The sequence below is a fragment of the Lynx rufus genome, unplaced genomic scaffold, assembly GCF_022079265.1.
Source record: "Lynx rufus isolate CCGP_SWC_20201006 ecotype Redwood Valley unplaced genomic scaffold, mLynRuf1.p SCAF_15, whole genome shotgun sequence".
Lineage (NCBI taxonomy): Eukaryota > Metazoa > Chordata > Mammalia > Carnivora > Felidae > Lynx > Lynx rufus.
In genome coordinates, this window is record NW_025814829.1 from 43,898,739 (window position 1) to 43,917,500 (window position 18,762).

The window sequence follows — 18,762 nt, forward strand, 5'->3', positions numbered from 1 at the left end:
GCGTCAGGCTCTGGGCTGATGGCTCAGAGCCTGGAGCCTGTTTCCGATTCTGTGTCTCCCTCTCTCTCTGCCCCTCCCCCGTTCATGCTCTGTCTCTCTCTGTCCCAAAAATAAATAAAAAACGTTGAAAAAAAAAATTAAAAAAAAAAAAAAACTTCAATATGGTGAAAGTAGCAGTACAGAAGTAGGATTTAAATGATGAGCCAAAGGGCATCTGGGTGGTTCAGCCGGTTAAGCGCCGGGCTCCTGATTTCAGCTCAGGTCATGATCTCATGGTTCGTAAGTTCAAGCCCTGTATTGGGCTCTGCACTGACAGCGTTGGAGCCTGCTTGGGATATTCTCTCTCTCTCTCTCTCTCTGCCGCTCCCCTACTTGTGCGTGTGTGCTCTCTCTCTCTCTCAAAATAAATAAATATGAAAAAAAATTAAAAAAAAATAAATTATGAGCCATAATTTTATACATTTGTGGTAGGAATTGCCTTTAGGAAGGTCACACCAATTTGGCACTAACTTCTCAGGATTTTAAAAACATACTCTTGGGGCGCCTGGGTGGCGCAGTCGGTTAAGCGTCCGACTTCAGCCAGGTCACGATCTCGCGGTCCGTGAGTTCGAGCCCCGCGTCAGGCTCTGGGCTGATGGCTCAGAGCCTGGAGCCTGTTTCCGATTCTGTGTCTCCCTCTCTCTCTGCCCCTCCCCCGTTCATGCTCTGTCTCTCTCTGTCCCAAAAATAAATAAAAAACGTTGAAAAAAAAATTAAAAAAAAAAAAAAAAACATACTCTTTAGGGGTCGCCCAGATGGTTCAGTGGGTTAAGTGTCCGACTTCAGCTCAGGGCATGATCTCATGGTTCATGGGTTTGAGCCCCACATTAGGCTCTGTTCTGACAGTTCAGAGCCTGGAGCCTGCTTCAGATTCTGTCTCTCTCTCTCTGCCCCTCCCCCATGCATGATCTCTCCCTCTCTCTCTCTCTCTCTCAAAAATAAACATTTAAAAAATTTTAATAAAATAAAAACATACTCTTCTAGGAATTCAGCCTAAGGAAATAGTGAGAAGTTCAATTTAAGCACTTGTACACAAAAACAATCAGTAGACTATTAATACAAAAATTTGAGAAATTGTTGATGTCTAAAATAGGATAATAGTTAAATAAGTTATGTTGAATTAGACTCATTAACCAATTACATTTTCATATTATAAAGGTTCAGTAATAAAACAGCATGATACTGACATATCAATATAGATAGACCAATAGAACAGAGTAGAAAATCTTGAAAGAAACCAAAATACAAATGGCAATCTACTGAAGGATAGAGAAATCATCTTAAATCAGTGGAGAAAAGATGGATTATTGAACAAATGGTATTAGGACAACTGGAAAACCATCTTTCTAAAAATGAAATTGTATCTATATCTCATACCTTATGGCAGAATGAATTCCAAATGGATCAAAGATTTAAACGTAAAAAATGAAAGCAAAGAAGTACTGGACAAATCATGGAAGAATTATTTTATAACCTCAGACTAGGAAAGGCCATACTAACTGCAACATAAAATCACAAAGCCATAAAAGAAAAGACTGATACATTCAAATGCATAAAAATTATTTTCTCATGGCGGGGGAAGATAAATAAAAATATTGGCAACTCATCACAGATAAAAACCTCCTTAATTAATATGAGTTCCTACAAATCACTAGGAAAAAGACCCAATAACCAGTAAAAATGAGCAAAAGATATGTACAGTGCACAGAAAAGGATATTTTTAAATGCCTCTGTGAGATAATCAATGTAAGAGATAGAAAAAATTAAACTATTTTTATCATTTAGATTGTCAGAATCAAAAATTCTTGATAATTCCCTATGTGTAGAGAGATGGGCACTCTCATACACTGCTGGTGAAATATAGTTACAACCTGTAAGAAGAGCAATTTGGGATTATCTTTCAAAATTACAAGTATACATATCTTTGATAATGATTCTGTGAATTTTTTTTACAAAAATATTCATACACAAGCAAAATGATTTATATTCAAGATTATTCCCTGCACTATCACTTGTACCAGCAAATCTGGGGACTGGTTAAATAAATTGTGATTCATTCAGGCATTACACAGCCACAAAAAGAATGAGGAGCTGCTTTATACACTGACAGGAAACTATATCAAAAATATATCTGGGGCGCCTGGGTGGCACAGTCGGTTAAGCGTCCGACTTAAGCCAGGTCACGATCTCGCGGTCCGTGAGTTCGAGCCCCGCGTCGGGCTCTGGGCTGATGGCTCAGAGCCTGGAGCCTGTTTCCGATTCTGTGTCTCCCTCTCTCTCTGCCCCTCGCCCGTTCATGCTCTGTCTCTCTCTGTCCCAAAAATAAATAAACGTTGAAAAAAAAAATTTTTTTTTAAATATATATATATATATCGATAAGTGTGTATAGAGAGGGAATGTGAGGCAGGAATAACACAAGGTGCAGATAAATTCCTGTAACGGGTTATCATTTGTGTCAAAAAGGAGAAGAAAGCATACAGTAAAAACTATGATGATATCAATTCAAATATAAAGCAATTAACAGCTGGCTCCAGACCCCAGAACTCCCAGCCAACTTCCTTTGTCCAGTCCATTCATTAACCTCGGAAAAAAACATGACCTTGCATTTTTGTCAACGAAATTTTTTTGGACCCCAATCTTGGCAGAGTTTCTACATACCTATTTATCTGTTTCTCTGAGCAGGGAATAGGTATGGAAGGATATATAAGAATTTCAAACATTTATTGATTGTGCGAACAATGATTGCCTGCCAGACGGTAAGTGAAGGGTGGGGAGGAGGGGTTAGAGAGACCTCACAGAATATCCTTTTATATCTTCCAAATATTGAAAGAAGGAAATGTTATAGCTTTTTATTTTTCCTAATGTTTGTTTATTTTTGAGAGCAAGTGGGAAAGGGGCAGAGAGTGAAGGAGACAGAGGATCTGAAGTGGGCTCTGTGCTGACAGCACAGAGCCTGATGTGGGGCTCAAACTCACAAACCGTGAGATCATGACCTGAGCTGATGTCAGACGCTTAACCGACTGAGCCACCCAGGTGCCTGTTATACTTATTTTTTAAATAAAATTTAAAAACAGGGGAGCCTGGGTGGCTCAGTGGTTAAGCGGCCAACTTTGGCTCAGGTCATGATCTCATGGTTCGTGGGTTCAAGCTCCGCGTCTGGCTCTGTGCTGACAACTTGGAGCCTGGAGCCTGCTTCGGATTCTGTGTCTCCCTCTCTCTCTCCCCCTCCCCTGCTTGTGCTCTCTCTCTCTAAGGTAAGTAAACATTAAAAAAAATTAAATAAAATTTAAAAACAAAAATATGTTTGAAAAAACTTTAAACATTTTCAAAAACCTAAGAAATTACAATTAGAAAAGAGGCAAGATTTACAATATATGCGACATGAGGGGCGCCTGGGTGGCTCAATCCATTAACCATGGGACTCCTGATTTTTGACTAAGGTAGTGGGTTTGAAGTCCACATGGTGCTCTGCACTGACAGTGCAGAGCCTGCTTGGGATTCTCTCTCTCCCTTTCTCTCTGCCCCTCCCCTGCTTTTTCTCTTTCTCCCAAAATAAATAAATAAACTTAAAAATATATATATATGTGGGGCTCCTGGGTGGCTCAGTTAAGCATCCTACTTTGGCTCAGGTCATGATCTCGTGGTTCATGGGTTCAAGGCCCGTGTTGAGTTCTGTGCTAACAGCTCAGAGCCTGGAGCCTTCTGTGTCTCCCTCTCTGCTCTTCTCCCACTCATACACTCTCTCTCTCTCTCTCAAAACAAAACAAAAATTTAAAAATAAATATTAAAAAAATATATATGCAATATGATACCAAACATATTTTAAAAAGTACATTTTTACACAGAAAAGACTGGGATAAAATACAACAGAATATTAAAAGAACAGTTATCTCTAAAAGGTATAACTACAGGTAACTTTAATTTTCTTTGCATTTTCCTACAACTCAAATTCTTTACATTAAGCACTGTTATATTCATAATAAGAAAAAAGGTATTAAATTTTTAATGATATGAATCAGAGAGGTCAGAAATTAAAAGGTAGAAAGTTATTAGGTATTACCCAGGGTTCTAAGTATCATAAATGAAACATTCAAATTTCCTTAAAACATTATTTGCAACTGCAAAATAAAGACTTTATGGATGGGGCACCTGGCTGGCTTAGTCAGTAGAGTATCCAACTCTTGATCTTAGGATTGTGAGTTCAAGCCCCACATTGGATATGTATGGAGCCTAATTAAAAAAAAAAAAAAAAAAAGTTTAAAGAATTTATGGACAAAAAATTTAGAGATGAAACATATCTAAACATTCCTCTGCTCTACCTCTAACAATCACTATGAGATTATTCTCATCCTCCTACTTTCTGAATGTTTTGTCCATTTTTGTTTTCTGTTACCTAGGTAATGGTACTTCCAGCATTTCCCTTAAAGACTGTGAAACTAACAATCTGGTATTTCTCACTGTCGAGTTTTCCTGACCTTCAGCTTTGAAAGGCCATCTCCCTAAGGGAAAGCAGTAAGATCTAGAAGCTAAAACAAGAGGCTGAGGAATCTGAGGTTAGAGTTCTAATCCTGACAAACTGTGGAATTTGTCTCCAATTTTGGGAATAAGCTAAACTTCCTGAGCCAGTTTCCTTAATGAGGTAACCTAAAGGATTGTTTTGAAAAATATTTAGGACTATCAACTTTCAAGTTTCTTTTTAACTTCCCACACTATTCTTTTGAATTTTGTTCTCTTGCCTTATGTTAAACATTTTCCTTTGTAAATGTTTGCTCTCCCAAACACTATCTGCAAGTATTACCAATTTTTTAGACTCAGGAGTCAGTTAAGAGGGACTTTTAGAAATCCTACTGAAAATGACACGATGGGAACATGAGCAACGTTGAAGACAAATTATGGAGGAATAAGAATGCAATCAGGATCTAAACTGGATTCTTAGGAGCAAAGGACACTTGGGCAACTAATTAAAGTCACCAACACTTGGTAAGGGAAGGCAAAACTCAGACTCCTAACATCGGAACCCTGCTGTAGAGATAAGGAAGATGCTAAGCTATGCAGCACGACCTAGCAAAGGAAGTTCTGTCATGCCTTCAAGGATTCAGTTTTTATTTTTGTTTACAGTAGACTCACTAACACTACCAACTTCACATCTTTTCCTCTGCCACCTTCATAGTGGATACTTCTTGATGGCTACCTTATCATTAGAAAATAAGCTACATTAGATTTGTAAAGCGTTCTCTACCTATAGGTCTTGCGAAGCACTTGATAGCCTTTGGGAAGAAAGGTGCCTTTACAAACATCAGAGAGCAATTATCCCTCTGCCAACACAAGGTGAAGCAATTTCAGTCGTGCCCTCAGCACACTTCCAACTCCTCCTCCTGGTTTACAAGACCAAACACCTCTCTAGTTACTTAAAAGTTATTCCAATAGGGAGGGACAGGGAACAGACAACTAAATTTTTTCTGGATTAACTCAGGCATTAGTTGAATGTTTTTTTTGTGGTTCACCTACTTTAAAAGGTGATCAAATCACTCTGTGCTACTGAAGAGAGCAACTGCAAAGAACAATTACATAAATCCTCGGGTTCAACTTACCTCATCCTTCTTTCTAATGAAAGAAAGCATTAGAAACCACTGCCTTGCCACCACTTCCTTAGGAATCTCAGTAAAACTTGCTCTGTCACATGAATTCCTTTTTTCTTAGCAAATCAATTTATTTCATTCAACATGAGACACAATTGTACATCATTTTTTAAAGTGTATGTGCTGAATTTTATGATGTAGAAAAGATAAAGGCAATCCTTATAAGATTCTCAAAAAAATAATAATAATAAGTGAACTATTCCCAAACAGGTGCATTCTAGAACTTTGTATTATTTGTCAGAAAACGTACACATATCCTCAACTCCATACCCATAATTCCTAAATCCAAAAAGCTCTGAAAACGCTTTCTTCATAATTTCTTCAGCAGTAAAATGTGACCTTCACCCTACATAACACTATTTATAGTCTTATACCATACTTAGTGTGGATTTTTACTTACTTAACTACAGAGGTATTAACATGACTGATTCCTGGATACTGCTACAGACTCAATTAAGGGGTTTATGTCATTATATGTACACCATATTTTCTAAAATCAAAAAAATTTTGTGAATTTTGAAACACTGTAGTCCAAATGGTTATGGAAAAGAGATTATAAATGTATATAGTTCTATTCTTCAAAAATACTGTCATTCTTTGAAAATGAAATAGCAATAAACCAACATGACAGAGAGTAGAAAAGTACTAAGCTACAATAAAGGAAATTGGCCATGTCTGTAAATATTAACAGAATATACAATTTATTTTATTCTTTTAATTTTTTTAATGTTTATTTCTCAGAAAGAGTGATGGAATGCAAGCAGGGGAGGGGCAGAGAGAGAGGGAGACACAGAATCCGAAGCAGGCTCCAGGCTCTGAGCTGTCAGCACAGAGCCCAACACAGGGCTCAAACCCACAAACTGTGAGATCATGACTTGAGCCAAAGTTGGACGCTCAACCAACTGAGCCACCCAGGTGCCCCAGACAGAATATACAATTTAAGTGAGATTTACAAGTTTTCTCTCAAAGGAAAAAAGGGAGAAGCATAAACAGTATATGCCAAAGCATTCTTTTTTTTTTTTAATTTTTTTTTTCAACGTTTATTTATTTTTGGGACAGAGAGAGACAGAGCATGAACGGGGGAGGGGCAGAGAGAGAGGGAGACACAGAATCGGAAACAGGCTCCAGGCTCTGAGCCATCAGCCCAGAGCCTGACGCGGGGCTCGAACTCACGGACCGCGAGATCGTGACCTGGCTGAAGTCGGACGCTTAACCGACTGCGCCACCCAGGCGCCCCTATGCCTAAGCATTCTTGATCATTCTCTCTTACTTCAATGAACAATTTTCTACTCCTAATGTACATAAAATTTATTTGGAAATCATGGTAAATTAATGTGTCAACATTCAAAGCTAATACCACATCCTAAGTATTGAACTCAAACTTAAAATCCCAAGAATTGGTAAAATATTTATAATTATAAAAGTTCAATTTACAGTATTTGAGGAAATTAGAACACTTAAGTAACATGAACATGTTTGGGGATGTATTGGGTACACATTCACTGATTTTATTCAAACAATCAATTAGCTACAGCACACAAAACTTGGTTGAACAAATTCATTCATCCACACATTAATACAACACAGAAGTCATGCAGGGGGTACATAGTTAAGACATGTAAGAATAAGTGATTCACTGAGAATATTCAAAGTTAATTATGTTGAGAACATTCTGTATAAAACCAGTGAGTTGGTCACATCTAATTCATACTGGACCAAAATGAAACAACTTCCTGGACTTGTTAACGGGTTGCAATGTTTTAAGCAAAGACAGACATATTCTCTAAAAATGCAATGAAACATATCTCATCCTTTGTCTTCATTCATGAAACATAAGCAAAATTATTTACTATAAACAGGGAAAACTTCTGCCTCCCCCCTCAACTCCTATCTAGTCCATGAGAAATTCCTGCCAAATTCTCATTGTCACATTTCTAGAATTATACGGGATAGGATGCAGTATGATTAAGTCTCTCTTCTTCTGCTTGCTGAAATAGTACAAGCCTTTAGAAAATCTCCAGCAGATCCCTATCAGTCATCAATAAATAATGAGCTACATACTAGCTTAATGGTAAGCAATGATATTGATATTATTCATTCTATTAAGTGAATACGTTAGATAGTCCTGCTTATACTATTAAAATCAAAACTATGGTTTCTTGGTGAGCACTTTAGTGTGGTAACTGTATTTTCCCTCTAGTTATCGGAGAGCACATCTGTACATACACTTGCAGACCTGTTGTGCTGATGGGAGTAAAGCTCCAATGCATGTACTACTGGAGACTGGTATCTTCAGTTGCTCCCAGTGACCTGCGCTCGCCATCCATTCATGGTAAAGTAGTTAATTTTAATGTTCTCATTGTTTACCAGAAAGCACAGACAGGGAGGCTGGCTTTGCCGCTCCCGTTTCCTTTTGCTAGGCTGCTGTGCTTTTTCAGCCAATTGACTTTGCTTTGAGGCTATAAATATCTGAAAAATGTTCTGCATTTGATGCTCTTGGATTCTGCATCCATATTTAGCTGTTTGTGGCATGCCTTTGTTTAAGCTACTCTGCCACCCATAACAGTCAGTCAGTCAGGTTGGGATATGGATGGTCATAGGACAGATGGATCGACATTCAACAGACACTGACTATGAGCAAGGTACCAATCTGCTAGACACAGTGACAATGAAGGGGCTGGCAAGATAGGAATACAAAGACAAACTAGACAGACTTCCTGGTGTCAAACATTTTATAGTCTTGACAGGGCATGGGCACAATTTATTATAATACTATAATAAACAAATGAAACATTTTATAACTAACAGGAAATGAAGGATAGGGCAGCATAAATATGTTCTCTTAGTTATGTCTCAAAGACATGCATTTGTGTTCTAAATATACATCTACCTATTATAAAGCTCTGACATATTCCAGACAAAGTTTTCCAATCCTGGCAATACACAAAACTCCAAATAGACGTATCATTAACAAAATAGTCAACAGCAAACTTAAAACAGTGCCTAGTCTTCAAATTTCATGAGGCAAACTAATAAAATATTGTTTTCAAAAGTTTCTGTTAAGGCATTAGGTGGGGGCGGGGAGGGGGGGACTGTTACTGCCATTTGTTTGTTTGCATATTGATTTCAAACATAAGTATACTATAGAGGATGTGAACCATAGCCAGAAGCCAGGAGCACTTAATACAGCTCCTTCCTTACTTTGCACTTTTAAAATCCACATGGCTATTTCAGGTTAGGGCTCAAAACTAGATGAGCTACACCTGAGCAAGACCCCATTCCCCACCTTCCTATCTTGCCAAACACTTCAAACAAATATACATCTGCCCTCAACATTCCTGCTTTACAAAACTAAGTTCATTGACCTTTTGATAAAAGTGCTCCCCAGAAGCCCGTGACAATCATGATTTAAACTTATTAAGGGCTTTCTTGATGCCTGTCCCCAAGAGTCAGACTGGAATTGGTAGGCCAAGTTGTAGGTAAAATAATAGGGCAGGCCACAGAATCAGACAACTGTAAGGCTAAAATGGACCACAGATACCAATTACTCCAGATTCTACATTTTATGTAGAAACCTAGAGCCACGAAGTTAAAATTACTTACCCAAAGTTAGACAACCAATTTGTGGCAAAGACAGATTGAAAACCCCAGTTCTCAATCCCCAGTTGTATACTCTAGACTGGATTCCCAGTTTCTGAATTTCTTTTAAAAACATCAGACCAAACTCATTCATCTCCTTAAATTGTGTAGAAGAACCCAAATGCTCCAAAACAATCAGGATTTTGAACACGTAAGACAAACAAGTAAACAAAACAAAATGAACTAGTGTTTTCCAAGTCGATTTTCTACATGCTATTATTTTCACTTCAAAGCTTTTCAAAGTTATGCAACAGACAACTTAAAAACTAGCTAAGGACACAGAAAAGCCAAGAATCATTCCGATACTTTTGGGGTATTTATATCAAACTCAAGACAACAAAGTACTATCCAGGATGAGCTGCCTTAAGGGAGGGATAGTAGTACTAAACAGTAAATAAAAACAACCTCTAGGGGCGCCTGGGTGGCTCAGTTGGTTGAGCGTCCGACTTCGGCTCAGGTCATGATCTCACAGCTCGTGAGTTCGAGCCCCGCGTCAGGCTCTGTGCTGACAGCTCGGAGCCCTGGAGCCTGCTTCAGATTCTGTGCCTGCCTCTCTCTCTCTCTGCCCCAACCCACTTACATTCTGTCTCTGTCTCTCTCAAAAATAAATAAACATTAAAAAAATCAAAATAAAAACAACCTCTAGTTAATCGATAGGAAAGACAAAAATGTTACAATGCAGTGGAAAGTCTGCAAGTTGACACTGAAATGCCCAGTACGTATGTGTGTGAGAAGAGAATATATGTTTATATACACATACTTAAGAATACACATACACACATACATACACGTATATATGTATACACACACACCCTCACAAATCTACCCCTTTAAAAGGATAACAAAAACATGCACATATTCTTATGGGATACATGCAAAGTACAGTAATTCGTGCTAGGTCTAGAATATCCAGACAGAATAGTTTTAGACACTGAAATACTAAATTATCATATACACATATTCTTGCGGTAACGGGGCCCTAACTCTAATTTTACATAAAAACCAATGTGCCAAAGAAATAAGGATAGAAAAGGATAGAATGGGAAAATGGTGTAACTACAATATACTCGAATTCCAGCTCATCTTCAGATCCTCATCAACACAACCTTTGTTACAAACTATCTGATAAGTGGGATTAGCAGGTGGATGGAAAATCAGGTACTAAAGTTTTTAATCTGCTGAGAATGAACTGGGTGACCCTGCATCATCTCCTGCTTCTTTGCTTTAATTCTTTCAGTTACTTAGAATAACATCAAAAACCACTTATAAACATCATACAAAATATAAAGTGGCACATACATAAATCCTCAAGAATTGGTTATAAGAGCTCCAAGATTCTTAGGACTAAAAGGGCCATTAAGAGATTATTTAATCCAATTCACCCCTTTTACAGATGAAGAATCACAGGTTAAAAAAAAAAAAAAAGTAACTTTATCTACCTCAAATCTCATAGCCACTTAGTGGCAGAATCAAGAACAAAACTCAAATTCTGGACTCCTAGTTCTGAGATCTTTCTGATAGGGATGGACTTGAAGTCTTGAAATGAACTGAACTATCCACAGAGATAACTTCTAAGTCTGGATCACTCCTGAGTAGTAAACACATATCCTCTTCAGAAAGATGAAGAAAGAAAAGCGTAATGTACTTGATCACTACAGGTGCAGATGCACGTGACTGGAGGATAACATCTTAAGGCTGTGTTGGACTCCAGGTGCTTCAAATTTGCCCTCTTGCATTCAGCCACATTACTAACGTCTTGTGTTCACGTGAGCTAAGTGATAAACATCTTGACATTTCAAGATTTTGGAAAGGCACAGCCGAGTCCTGAATATCACCAGGCTATAAATCCTTGGGCTCTGAGTTTTCAAAGCCAGCTTGGTTTTGATGCCGCCACAAGTCTCCCCCTAATAGAATCTCATCATTCAGTTTTAATTAACGAGGTGGTTACTAGGAATGCAGAGAGGGAAAGTTTTAGTGTGTTCATCACTTTTAACTTGCTGAGTAGCAACCCAGTCACTTTACAAAGAGAATCCGAAACAATAGTGCAATCTGACACAATCCACACCCCTTGGACTAAGTGATTGCCTTTGGGCGAGTGAGGTTCAGAAAGAGGTTAGAGATGAATGAGTCTGTTCCCACCCAATAAATATTTTTTGGTTATTCTATTTTATTTTCTTATCCACTGCTAAGCTATTTCATGGTATCTTGGCTTCCAGCCTTGCCCCCCTCAAGAAACAGACATGAAACTCTGTTCACTTGATCCCATGGTGTGTTCCATCAGACTTCGGTTGACAGTTCCCTTGAAGTTACCACCTGAGAACTGAGTCTGCATAGCCCAACTCCACCTTAAACTCCCTGCAGGTGCCTGAGAAAGGTCCATAGACCGTCCTGAAAGGACACCTCTCTCCCGAGTGCCAGTCTGGAGAAACTTGTTAGAAACGCACGCCGCAACAAAAAAGGGATGTGCGAGACTGACCCACGATGGATGGGGACTGAGGCCAGGACTGGAGCCTAGGGATGAATTTCAGCGCGAGCAAAGGCAAGAAACACCAGCCTCTAGGGTGGCCTGCGGTCCTTACCGTACACCCGGACCCAGCTCTGTTGCTGGCACACGGACTCCAGCAGGATCCGATCCAACATGCCTCCAGCCACGGCCCCGCCGACTGGGACAACCGCTTCCAGCTCCTCCGGAGGCAGCGGCGAGTCGGACTCCAGCCCGGGGAACATCTCCGGCCAGGACAGCGCCTCCGCGGCTCCTCCGGACGACGGGGAGAGCTCCATGGTGCCCCGGAGGGACAAGGCGGCGGCGGGGCGGGCGCGCGGCTCCGCGCCCTGCCTGCGGGAAGGGGAGGAAGAGAGCGCAGCGGCGGGGGGCAAGCACCCGAGCGGCAGCCGGCACCGACGCGGCTCACCTCCTTCCCCGCCGCCCACTGCCCGCGGCTCGGGCGCTGCAGCCCACCTGCAGCCAGCGGGCGGGACCCAGGCCGGGAGGCGGATCCAGCGTGGCCCCGGCCGGGGGTGGGTCCGGGCTCAGGTGTGGGTCCCTCCCGGGAGGGGACGTGGAAGGACCCGGGAGGGGCGGCTCGCCCGCCTGCCCCCGCGGAGCCGCCTCGCTCAGCCCTCGCCGGCGTCTCTCGCGGCCAGACCGCGCTACGGCTGGGGATGCAGTGGGGCCGGGCAGGGCAGGGCTGGGGGCGTCGCCGCCAGGGGCCGCCCCCTCTGACCGGCTCCCGCCGCCGCCGCCGCCGCCGCCTCAGAGGCTCGGAGGGTCCGCTCCCTCGGGGAAGGGGGGCGGTGGCCCCGGGTTCTCGCCCGCCAGTCCTCGGCCCCCACCCCAGGAATGAGCCGGCCCGCCCCCTAACTCTCAGGCCACGGCTCGCGCCGCGGCTCCGGCTCCGGCTCCGCCACCGATCCCACAAGCCCGGCAGCCGCGGCGGTGGCGGCGGCAGGCGGCATCCCAGGGTGATAGGCCGGAGCAATCGAGGGCCGAGGGCCCGGCCGCGTGTGCAATCGAGTAACGAAGCGGAGGAGGAACTGCCATCGAAGGCAGGAAAAATCGGACACCGAGCTATTCATCCGGCCGGTCCCGCCTTCTTGCCAAAGACCCTCTCTGCGCCCGGCCGACCGGCTGCGCGCGGTGCGGGTGCCGCCCGCTGCCGCGGAAAGTGGGGACGGCGCGGGGAGGCGGGGAAGAAGAGGGGTGCGGGAAATTTAAAAAGAGAGGAAAAGAGCTTCCCTTCCCCTCTTCCCACCCCTTTCCCTTCGCGTAGTTATTTCTGTATTCATTTATTTGGACCGACATTTCTTTCTTACTGGAGGAAGAGATTAGAGAGGCTGCTTTATTTTACAGTTGCCGTTGGGGGAACGCCTCCTTCCTTCCCAGAGACGAGACTTGGCAACGGGGTCTGGATTGTGGGATCCGCGCTCTGCGCCCTGTCCGCGCCGAAGCTGGACTTGTCATCGGTTTAGAATAGCAGGGTTAAGAAGTGTGGTGTGGATGGATGGACGGGCCTCACAAGAAATGCTCAAAAGCCCAGTATTAACCAAACATGTTTCTCTTTTTTTGCCTTTGATCTTTGTGCAGTATGTTGGCTTTCTCCGCCCCCCCCCCCATGATGTCACATGCGTTTTATTTTTGGTCTGTTTGGAGACCGTCTCCTTTGACCTTGGCTTTAATTTTCTGCCCACCCAAGGCGGTATTCACTGGTTCAGGTTAAAGAGATTGCTGGCAAAGTAGTAATAATTTTTAAATCGAAAAGTAACAACTTAACCAGTGCCTCGCACGTAGTAGGTCTCCAACAATGTTTCTTGAACATGCTGCTCGAAATGGAGCAGGAGTTCCACAAGTATATGTTTTTTGTTGTTGTTGTTGTTGTTTAACACATTGTGAGAGGGCATTTTCCCTCCCATTTCTTCCTACTTTGCACAAAGACTGGTCTACAACGGGATATTTTTGTTTTCTGGTCTTGTGGTATCCTGGTATGTTGTTTGGGCTTATCAAGAGCTATGAGGATGCATTTTGTAATTTTCTCCAAACTGTTTAGGGAAATAGTATTTCAAAGCAGGAAGTGACCTTCGAGATAAGCTCATTCTGCCTCTCCTTTAATGGTTGAGGAAACTGAGGAACAGCCAGGTTAGCTGGCAAATCAACCACCACTACAAATAGGTCTGCAATGATACTGCTCATTTCAACTTTGTTCCCTCAAGAACCTTTTGTGATTAAATTTGCTGATGCATGCTTTGGTGAGGTACTGGAGGGATCATTTCCACTATCCAAAACCCTGATTTCATACTGACTCCACAGTCAGATTTGCAAGTCTAAATCATTCTATTCTTCAGTCTCGAGTGGACATGGGAAGGTATTGAAGCTAGGAGATTACAGGGCCCAGCACTAAACAGTGCTAGAGCATTTTTATTTATACTAAATTACTGCTGAAGTCATGCTAACAAGTCAGAGAGTAAGTGGATAATGGGCATCAGGTGTACAAATTTGAGCACTCTTTATCAGTCAATATGTAAGGAATTTATTTAGCCAAGAAATTATCTCAAAGCAGCATTAGGAGTGGTGTATGAAACATTCACAGTTCCCCCCTCCCCCCATCTTATTCTCTTGGTGGCGTCATCCATTGTTGAGCTGAAGAAAAAGCTTCTGCCCCCTCAGTAATCCTACTTCTTCTAGACTCTACAAATCCCAGTCCCTGCTTCACCCCCCCATCCTGACCCCAGACTAGCCGCAGTGATTATCTAATTGCCTAAGTAATAGTATGTCTGGAATTTATCTAATGTTTATAACTTAAAGAGAAAATACTTCGCAACCTGAACAATAGGTCTGTGAGATAAGCAGAACCAATATTTTTTAAATCTCCATTTAGTCAATGAAAAAAACTGAAACATAGAATTCTATTAAGCAACCTGCCTAAAAGTAACATAGCTGGTTATGTTACTAGTCTCCTAAATTTTTAATTCATTAATGGATCTGGATTCCTTAAGGTTTTTGTTATTTTCCCACCCTTTGGTGGGTAGAGTTGTACTAACAGTTGTGGAGCCAAAAGCAAATATCCCATGGTTTTTGCAAACTATTATCACTTAAGAAAATTATTGAAGAAAAAACAAACACAAGTGACAAACTAATTTGCATAGCAGGAAAGCAGTTAATCCTACTTAGATTTATACCAGTGGTATCTCCCTGGTGTAATCCCAGATCTTAATGTGAACATAAATCCTTGGCTGATAAAGTCTTAGTTTACATTGTAGTTTGCAAACAGGCCTTTGTGTGTGAACTACAATAGAGCTAAAGTCTCATTTCCCAGCCTGCACTGCCCCCTCCTCCTTTCCTCCCTCTAGAGTTTCAGACACTAAGCTCTCAGAGGTGATCTACATATTTATTGTCGTTGGAATTCAACTCCAAGAATCAAACCAAAGCCCCAGGACAAGTGGGAACTAAAAACTGGGGAACTGCGAAGGAGAAAAACTAATAAATTCCCCCAAGTAATAGGCTGAGATTTTCAAAAGAAAGAGGCCTTAGTTTCTGAGAACACATTCCCAATCCAGGTTTCCTCTCTCTATCCTAATGTAGAGCATACCTGTGAAAGCTTTCCTAAACTGAAATGACATAAAGCAATGAAGCACATACCATTAATTTATATGGAAATTTTTTTCAGTTTATTTATTTTGAGAGAGAGAGAGCACGAGTGGGGTAGGGGCAGAGAGAGAGAGGGAGGGAGAGAGAGAGAATCCCAAGCAGGCTCCACACTGTTAGTGTAGAGCTTGATGCGGGGTTCAAACTCACGAACCATGCGATCATGGCCTGAGCCGAAGTCAGATGCTTAACCGACTGAGCCACCCAGGGACCCCTATATGGGAAATTTTTTTGAGCATTCCCAGACCTAAAAAATAACCTATTTTAGGCTTTTCTGATACCTTAGAGCCCCTCTTGCTAACGGATGCACAAAATAAATCAAGATAAGCATAGATGCTCACAGACACAGTTCAAAGCTATGGTGGCTTGATGCTGAGATGCTGAGTGTAGTTTCAGGGGAAGGAGCATGGGGGCGCTACTCTCACCGGTCAGGATGCCTGCTGTCTGTTTAATGGGCTCTCACTGCAAACCCTGAACGTTATTTTTCTGTTTGCCTTTTTTCATACAGTGAAAATCCTCTTTGGATTTCTTTGGGTTAGTGAAAACAGGTACTAAGATAGATCTTTCGTAACAGCAAGTCACATAATGTGAATTTTCAAAAGATGCCTGTATTGAGAGATGAGGATTTGGAATCTTGGCTATCACAAACTGAGGACTAAGTATGTGTCCAATTTTCTCCTCTGTTCACCTGTCAGAAAACACACACATATAAGGGGTTCCCTCATCACACGTGCTCTTAACTATTGTAGTCAGTCCCTTTTAGGCTCTCTAGACACCACTTCTAAGCAGCTAATCCCCCAAGCAGTAATGCAGCATTTAAAGTGTGGTTCACCAGCTGCTCCCTTTCAATATTCTCTTTCCCCTTGGACACAATGAGGCAGCGCTCTTCTGATTATACTCTGTAACACCAACCATGCCCAGTTCATCATAAGGGAAGAATTTAGACATTTGTCAAGATCCTTGTCTGTCTTGCTCCTGCATCAGTCTGCAATTCCCTGTTGATCTATTTATTCACTTCTGTGGTTTCAACTCACACTTGGATAATGTGGACTTTAACACATCCACCCCCAGCCCCATCCACAGGACTGAGGTCCAGTCAGGAGTTTCTAAATGTTGGATACCTCCACCAAGATATGCTTCCTGTACTTCAGACTCAGTGCATGGAAAGTGAACTCTGCCCCTTTCCCCTGCCCAAACACCCTTCCCTTCTTGACTTTCCTTTTTTTTTTTCCTAACGTTTATTTATTTTTGAGAGAGAAAGAGCATGAACCGGGGAGGTACTGAGAGACAGGGGGACAGAGGATCTGAAGCAGGCTCCGTGCTGACAGCAGAGAGCCTGAGAAAGGGCTCAAACTCATAAACTGTGAGACTATGACCTGAGCGGAAGTCCGAAACTTAACCGACTGAGCCACCCAGGAGCCCTTGAATTTCCTTTTCGTGTCAGTGGAACTAGTAGGTTCTACCTCAGACTTGCTTAAACATGGAGTTACCTTTGAATCTTCTCCTCCACCCTAGCTAGCATAAATCCAACCCCTGCTTTCCATTCTTAGTGACCATTCTGGCTCAGGCCTGGTTAGCTTTCACCATGCTAAAAGCATTAGCTTTTTAGCTGTCCTCCTTCCCCTGAGGCCTTTCTACCTCCAGTTTATCCTGTATTCTGCAGTAAGTGAATTATCCTAAAGCACAGTTCAGACCAGGTCACATCCAAGTTCAAAAAAACAGCTCCCTGCTACCTGTTAAGTAAAATGTATGTTCTACCGAGATTAAAAGGGCCTACCAAATAGTCCCAAGTCACCATTGCTTCCTGACCCATTGCCTGCATCCAGCCAGCACAAATGTCCCAGGATTCCCCAAATACATTCAGCACTTTCCTTGTTCCTTGCTTCTCCTTGTTTCTTATATCAGTAATGTCCTTTCCTCTATCTCTGCCTGCTAAAAACTTGCCAACCTTCAAGCTCCCCTTCCCCCTGCCAAGTAAATGCCAGTGTCCTCCTCCAGCAAGTCATTTCCTATCCTCCAACCTGGCAATGATCTCTGCCCCTCTGAGTTCCCATGGCATTTGTTCCTGTCTGTCTGCTGGCACCACTCATGTATATATTGTGGTAGAGTCCTCTGTGCAACTCTAATATCTGCTATTAGGTCATAAGCATCTAGAGGGCAGAGGGCTTGCATTATTCATGTTCATCCCCCACAGTGTCTTTCACATATCAACCCCTCAATGAAACCAGAAGCCAGGAAGCAAGAAATTAAACTGAAAAAGAAAACCTGGCTGGATTCATAAATGTTTGGGGCAAAAGACACTTTAAAAAATCAATTTGGGGCACCTGGGTGGCTCTGTCAGTTGAGCATCCAACTCTTGATTTCGGCTCAGGTCATGATCTCACAGTTTGTGAGTTCAAGCCCCTTCATGGGGCTCTGTGTGGACCTTGCTGAGCCTACTTGGGATTCTCTGTCTACATCTTTCTCTGCCCCTCCCCCGCTCTCACGTGTGAGTGCACGCACGCACGCTCCCTCTCTCTCTCTCTCCCTCTCTCTCTCTCTCTCTCAAAAATAATGGAAAAACATTTTTTTAAATAAAGTAAAATCAAATAAATCAATTCAGTGAACCCAGCCATGCAACCCCCATTCTCCCCTCCTGCCCTCATTAAAAAAAAATAAACATACCCAGACCCAGGAGTATGACATGGCTTGCCCAAGGTCACACAACTAGTGACAGAGAAAGGGTCAGAATGCAGAGCTCCTGAATCCCAACGCATCAACCCCAACAACAGATCGTTTGCTTCCTGCTCTCCTCTGTCCTTCTCTGAATGGATAATTTTCTTGTTGATAAAGTTTTTCTCAGCAAAGTAATTTTATTCTTTTACGTATTATTTAAGCTTAAAGCATTTGTGCCATATTCCTGGCCCCACATATAATTTTAGCAAAATTATACTTTTTTTTTCTAAACCAAAGGACCAAACAGAGACATCAGAGAAACATCTGGTCTGATTCATCAGGGTAGCAGCAACATTTCTATTTATACATGAGCACAGCCCTATCTTTGTAGCTCTCAGCTGTTCCTCATTGCTCACTATGTTCCCCTTTTCAACCTTGTCTGTCCCTCATCAAGAGAGCATCCTGCATCCTGAGTCTTAAACAGAAGCTAATGCAATAAAGGAAATGGATTCCCTTTTCCCTAGAAGAGGTCTGTATTTAAAAGGAACTATTTCTCCACTTTCTTATTGTCTTTATTCAAGAGCATAGGACAGCAAGCCTCAAGTACTTGGGTGACTGCTATTTGTTTCATGGCATTTTGGGTACAAAGAA

The 18,762-nt window shown here is 42.1% G+C and overlaps 1 protein-coding gene across 2 annotated transcripts in view; it reads right to left on the reverse strand.

The window, feature by feature from the left end:
* RASAL2 (RAS protein activator like 2) overlaps positions 1-12,098 on the reverse strand; it is a 357,686-nt gene extending 345,588 nt beyond the window's left edge. For both annotated transcript variants that reach the window (XM_047076953.1, XM_047076952.1), the window contains exon 1: positions 11,897-12,098. In XM_047076953.1, the coding sequence (XP_046932909.1) occupies positions 11,897-12,098 (202 nt within the window). The remainder of the gene's footprint in view (positions 1-11,896) is intronic.
* Positions 12,099-18,762: the final 6,664 nt, after the last annotated feature.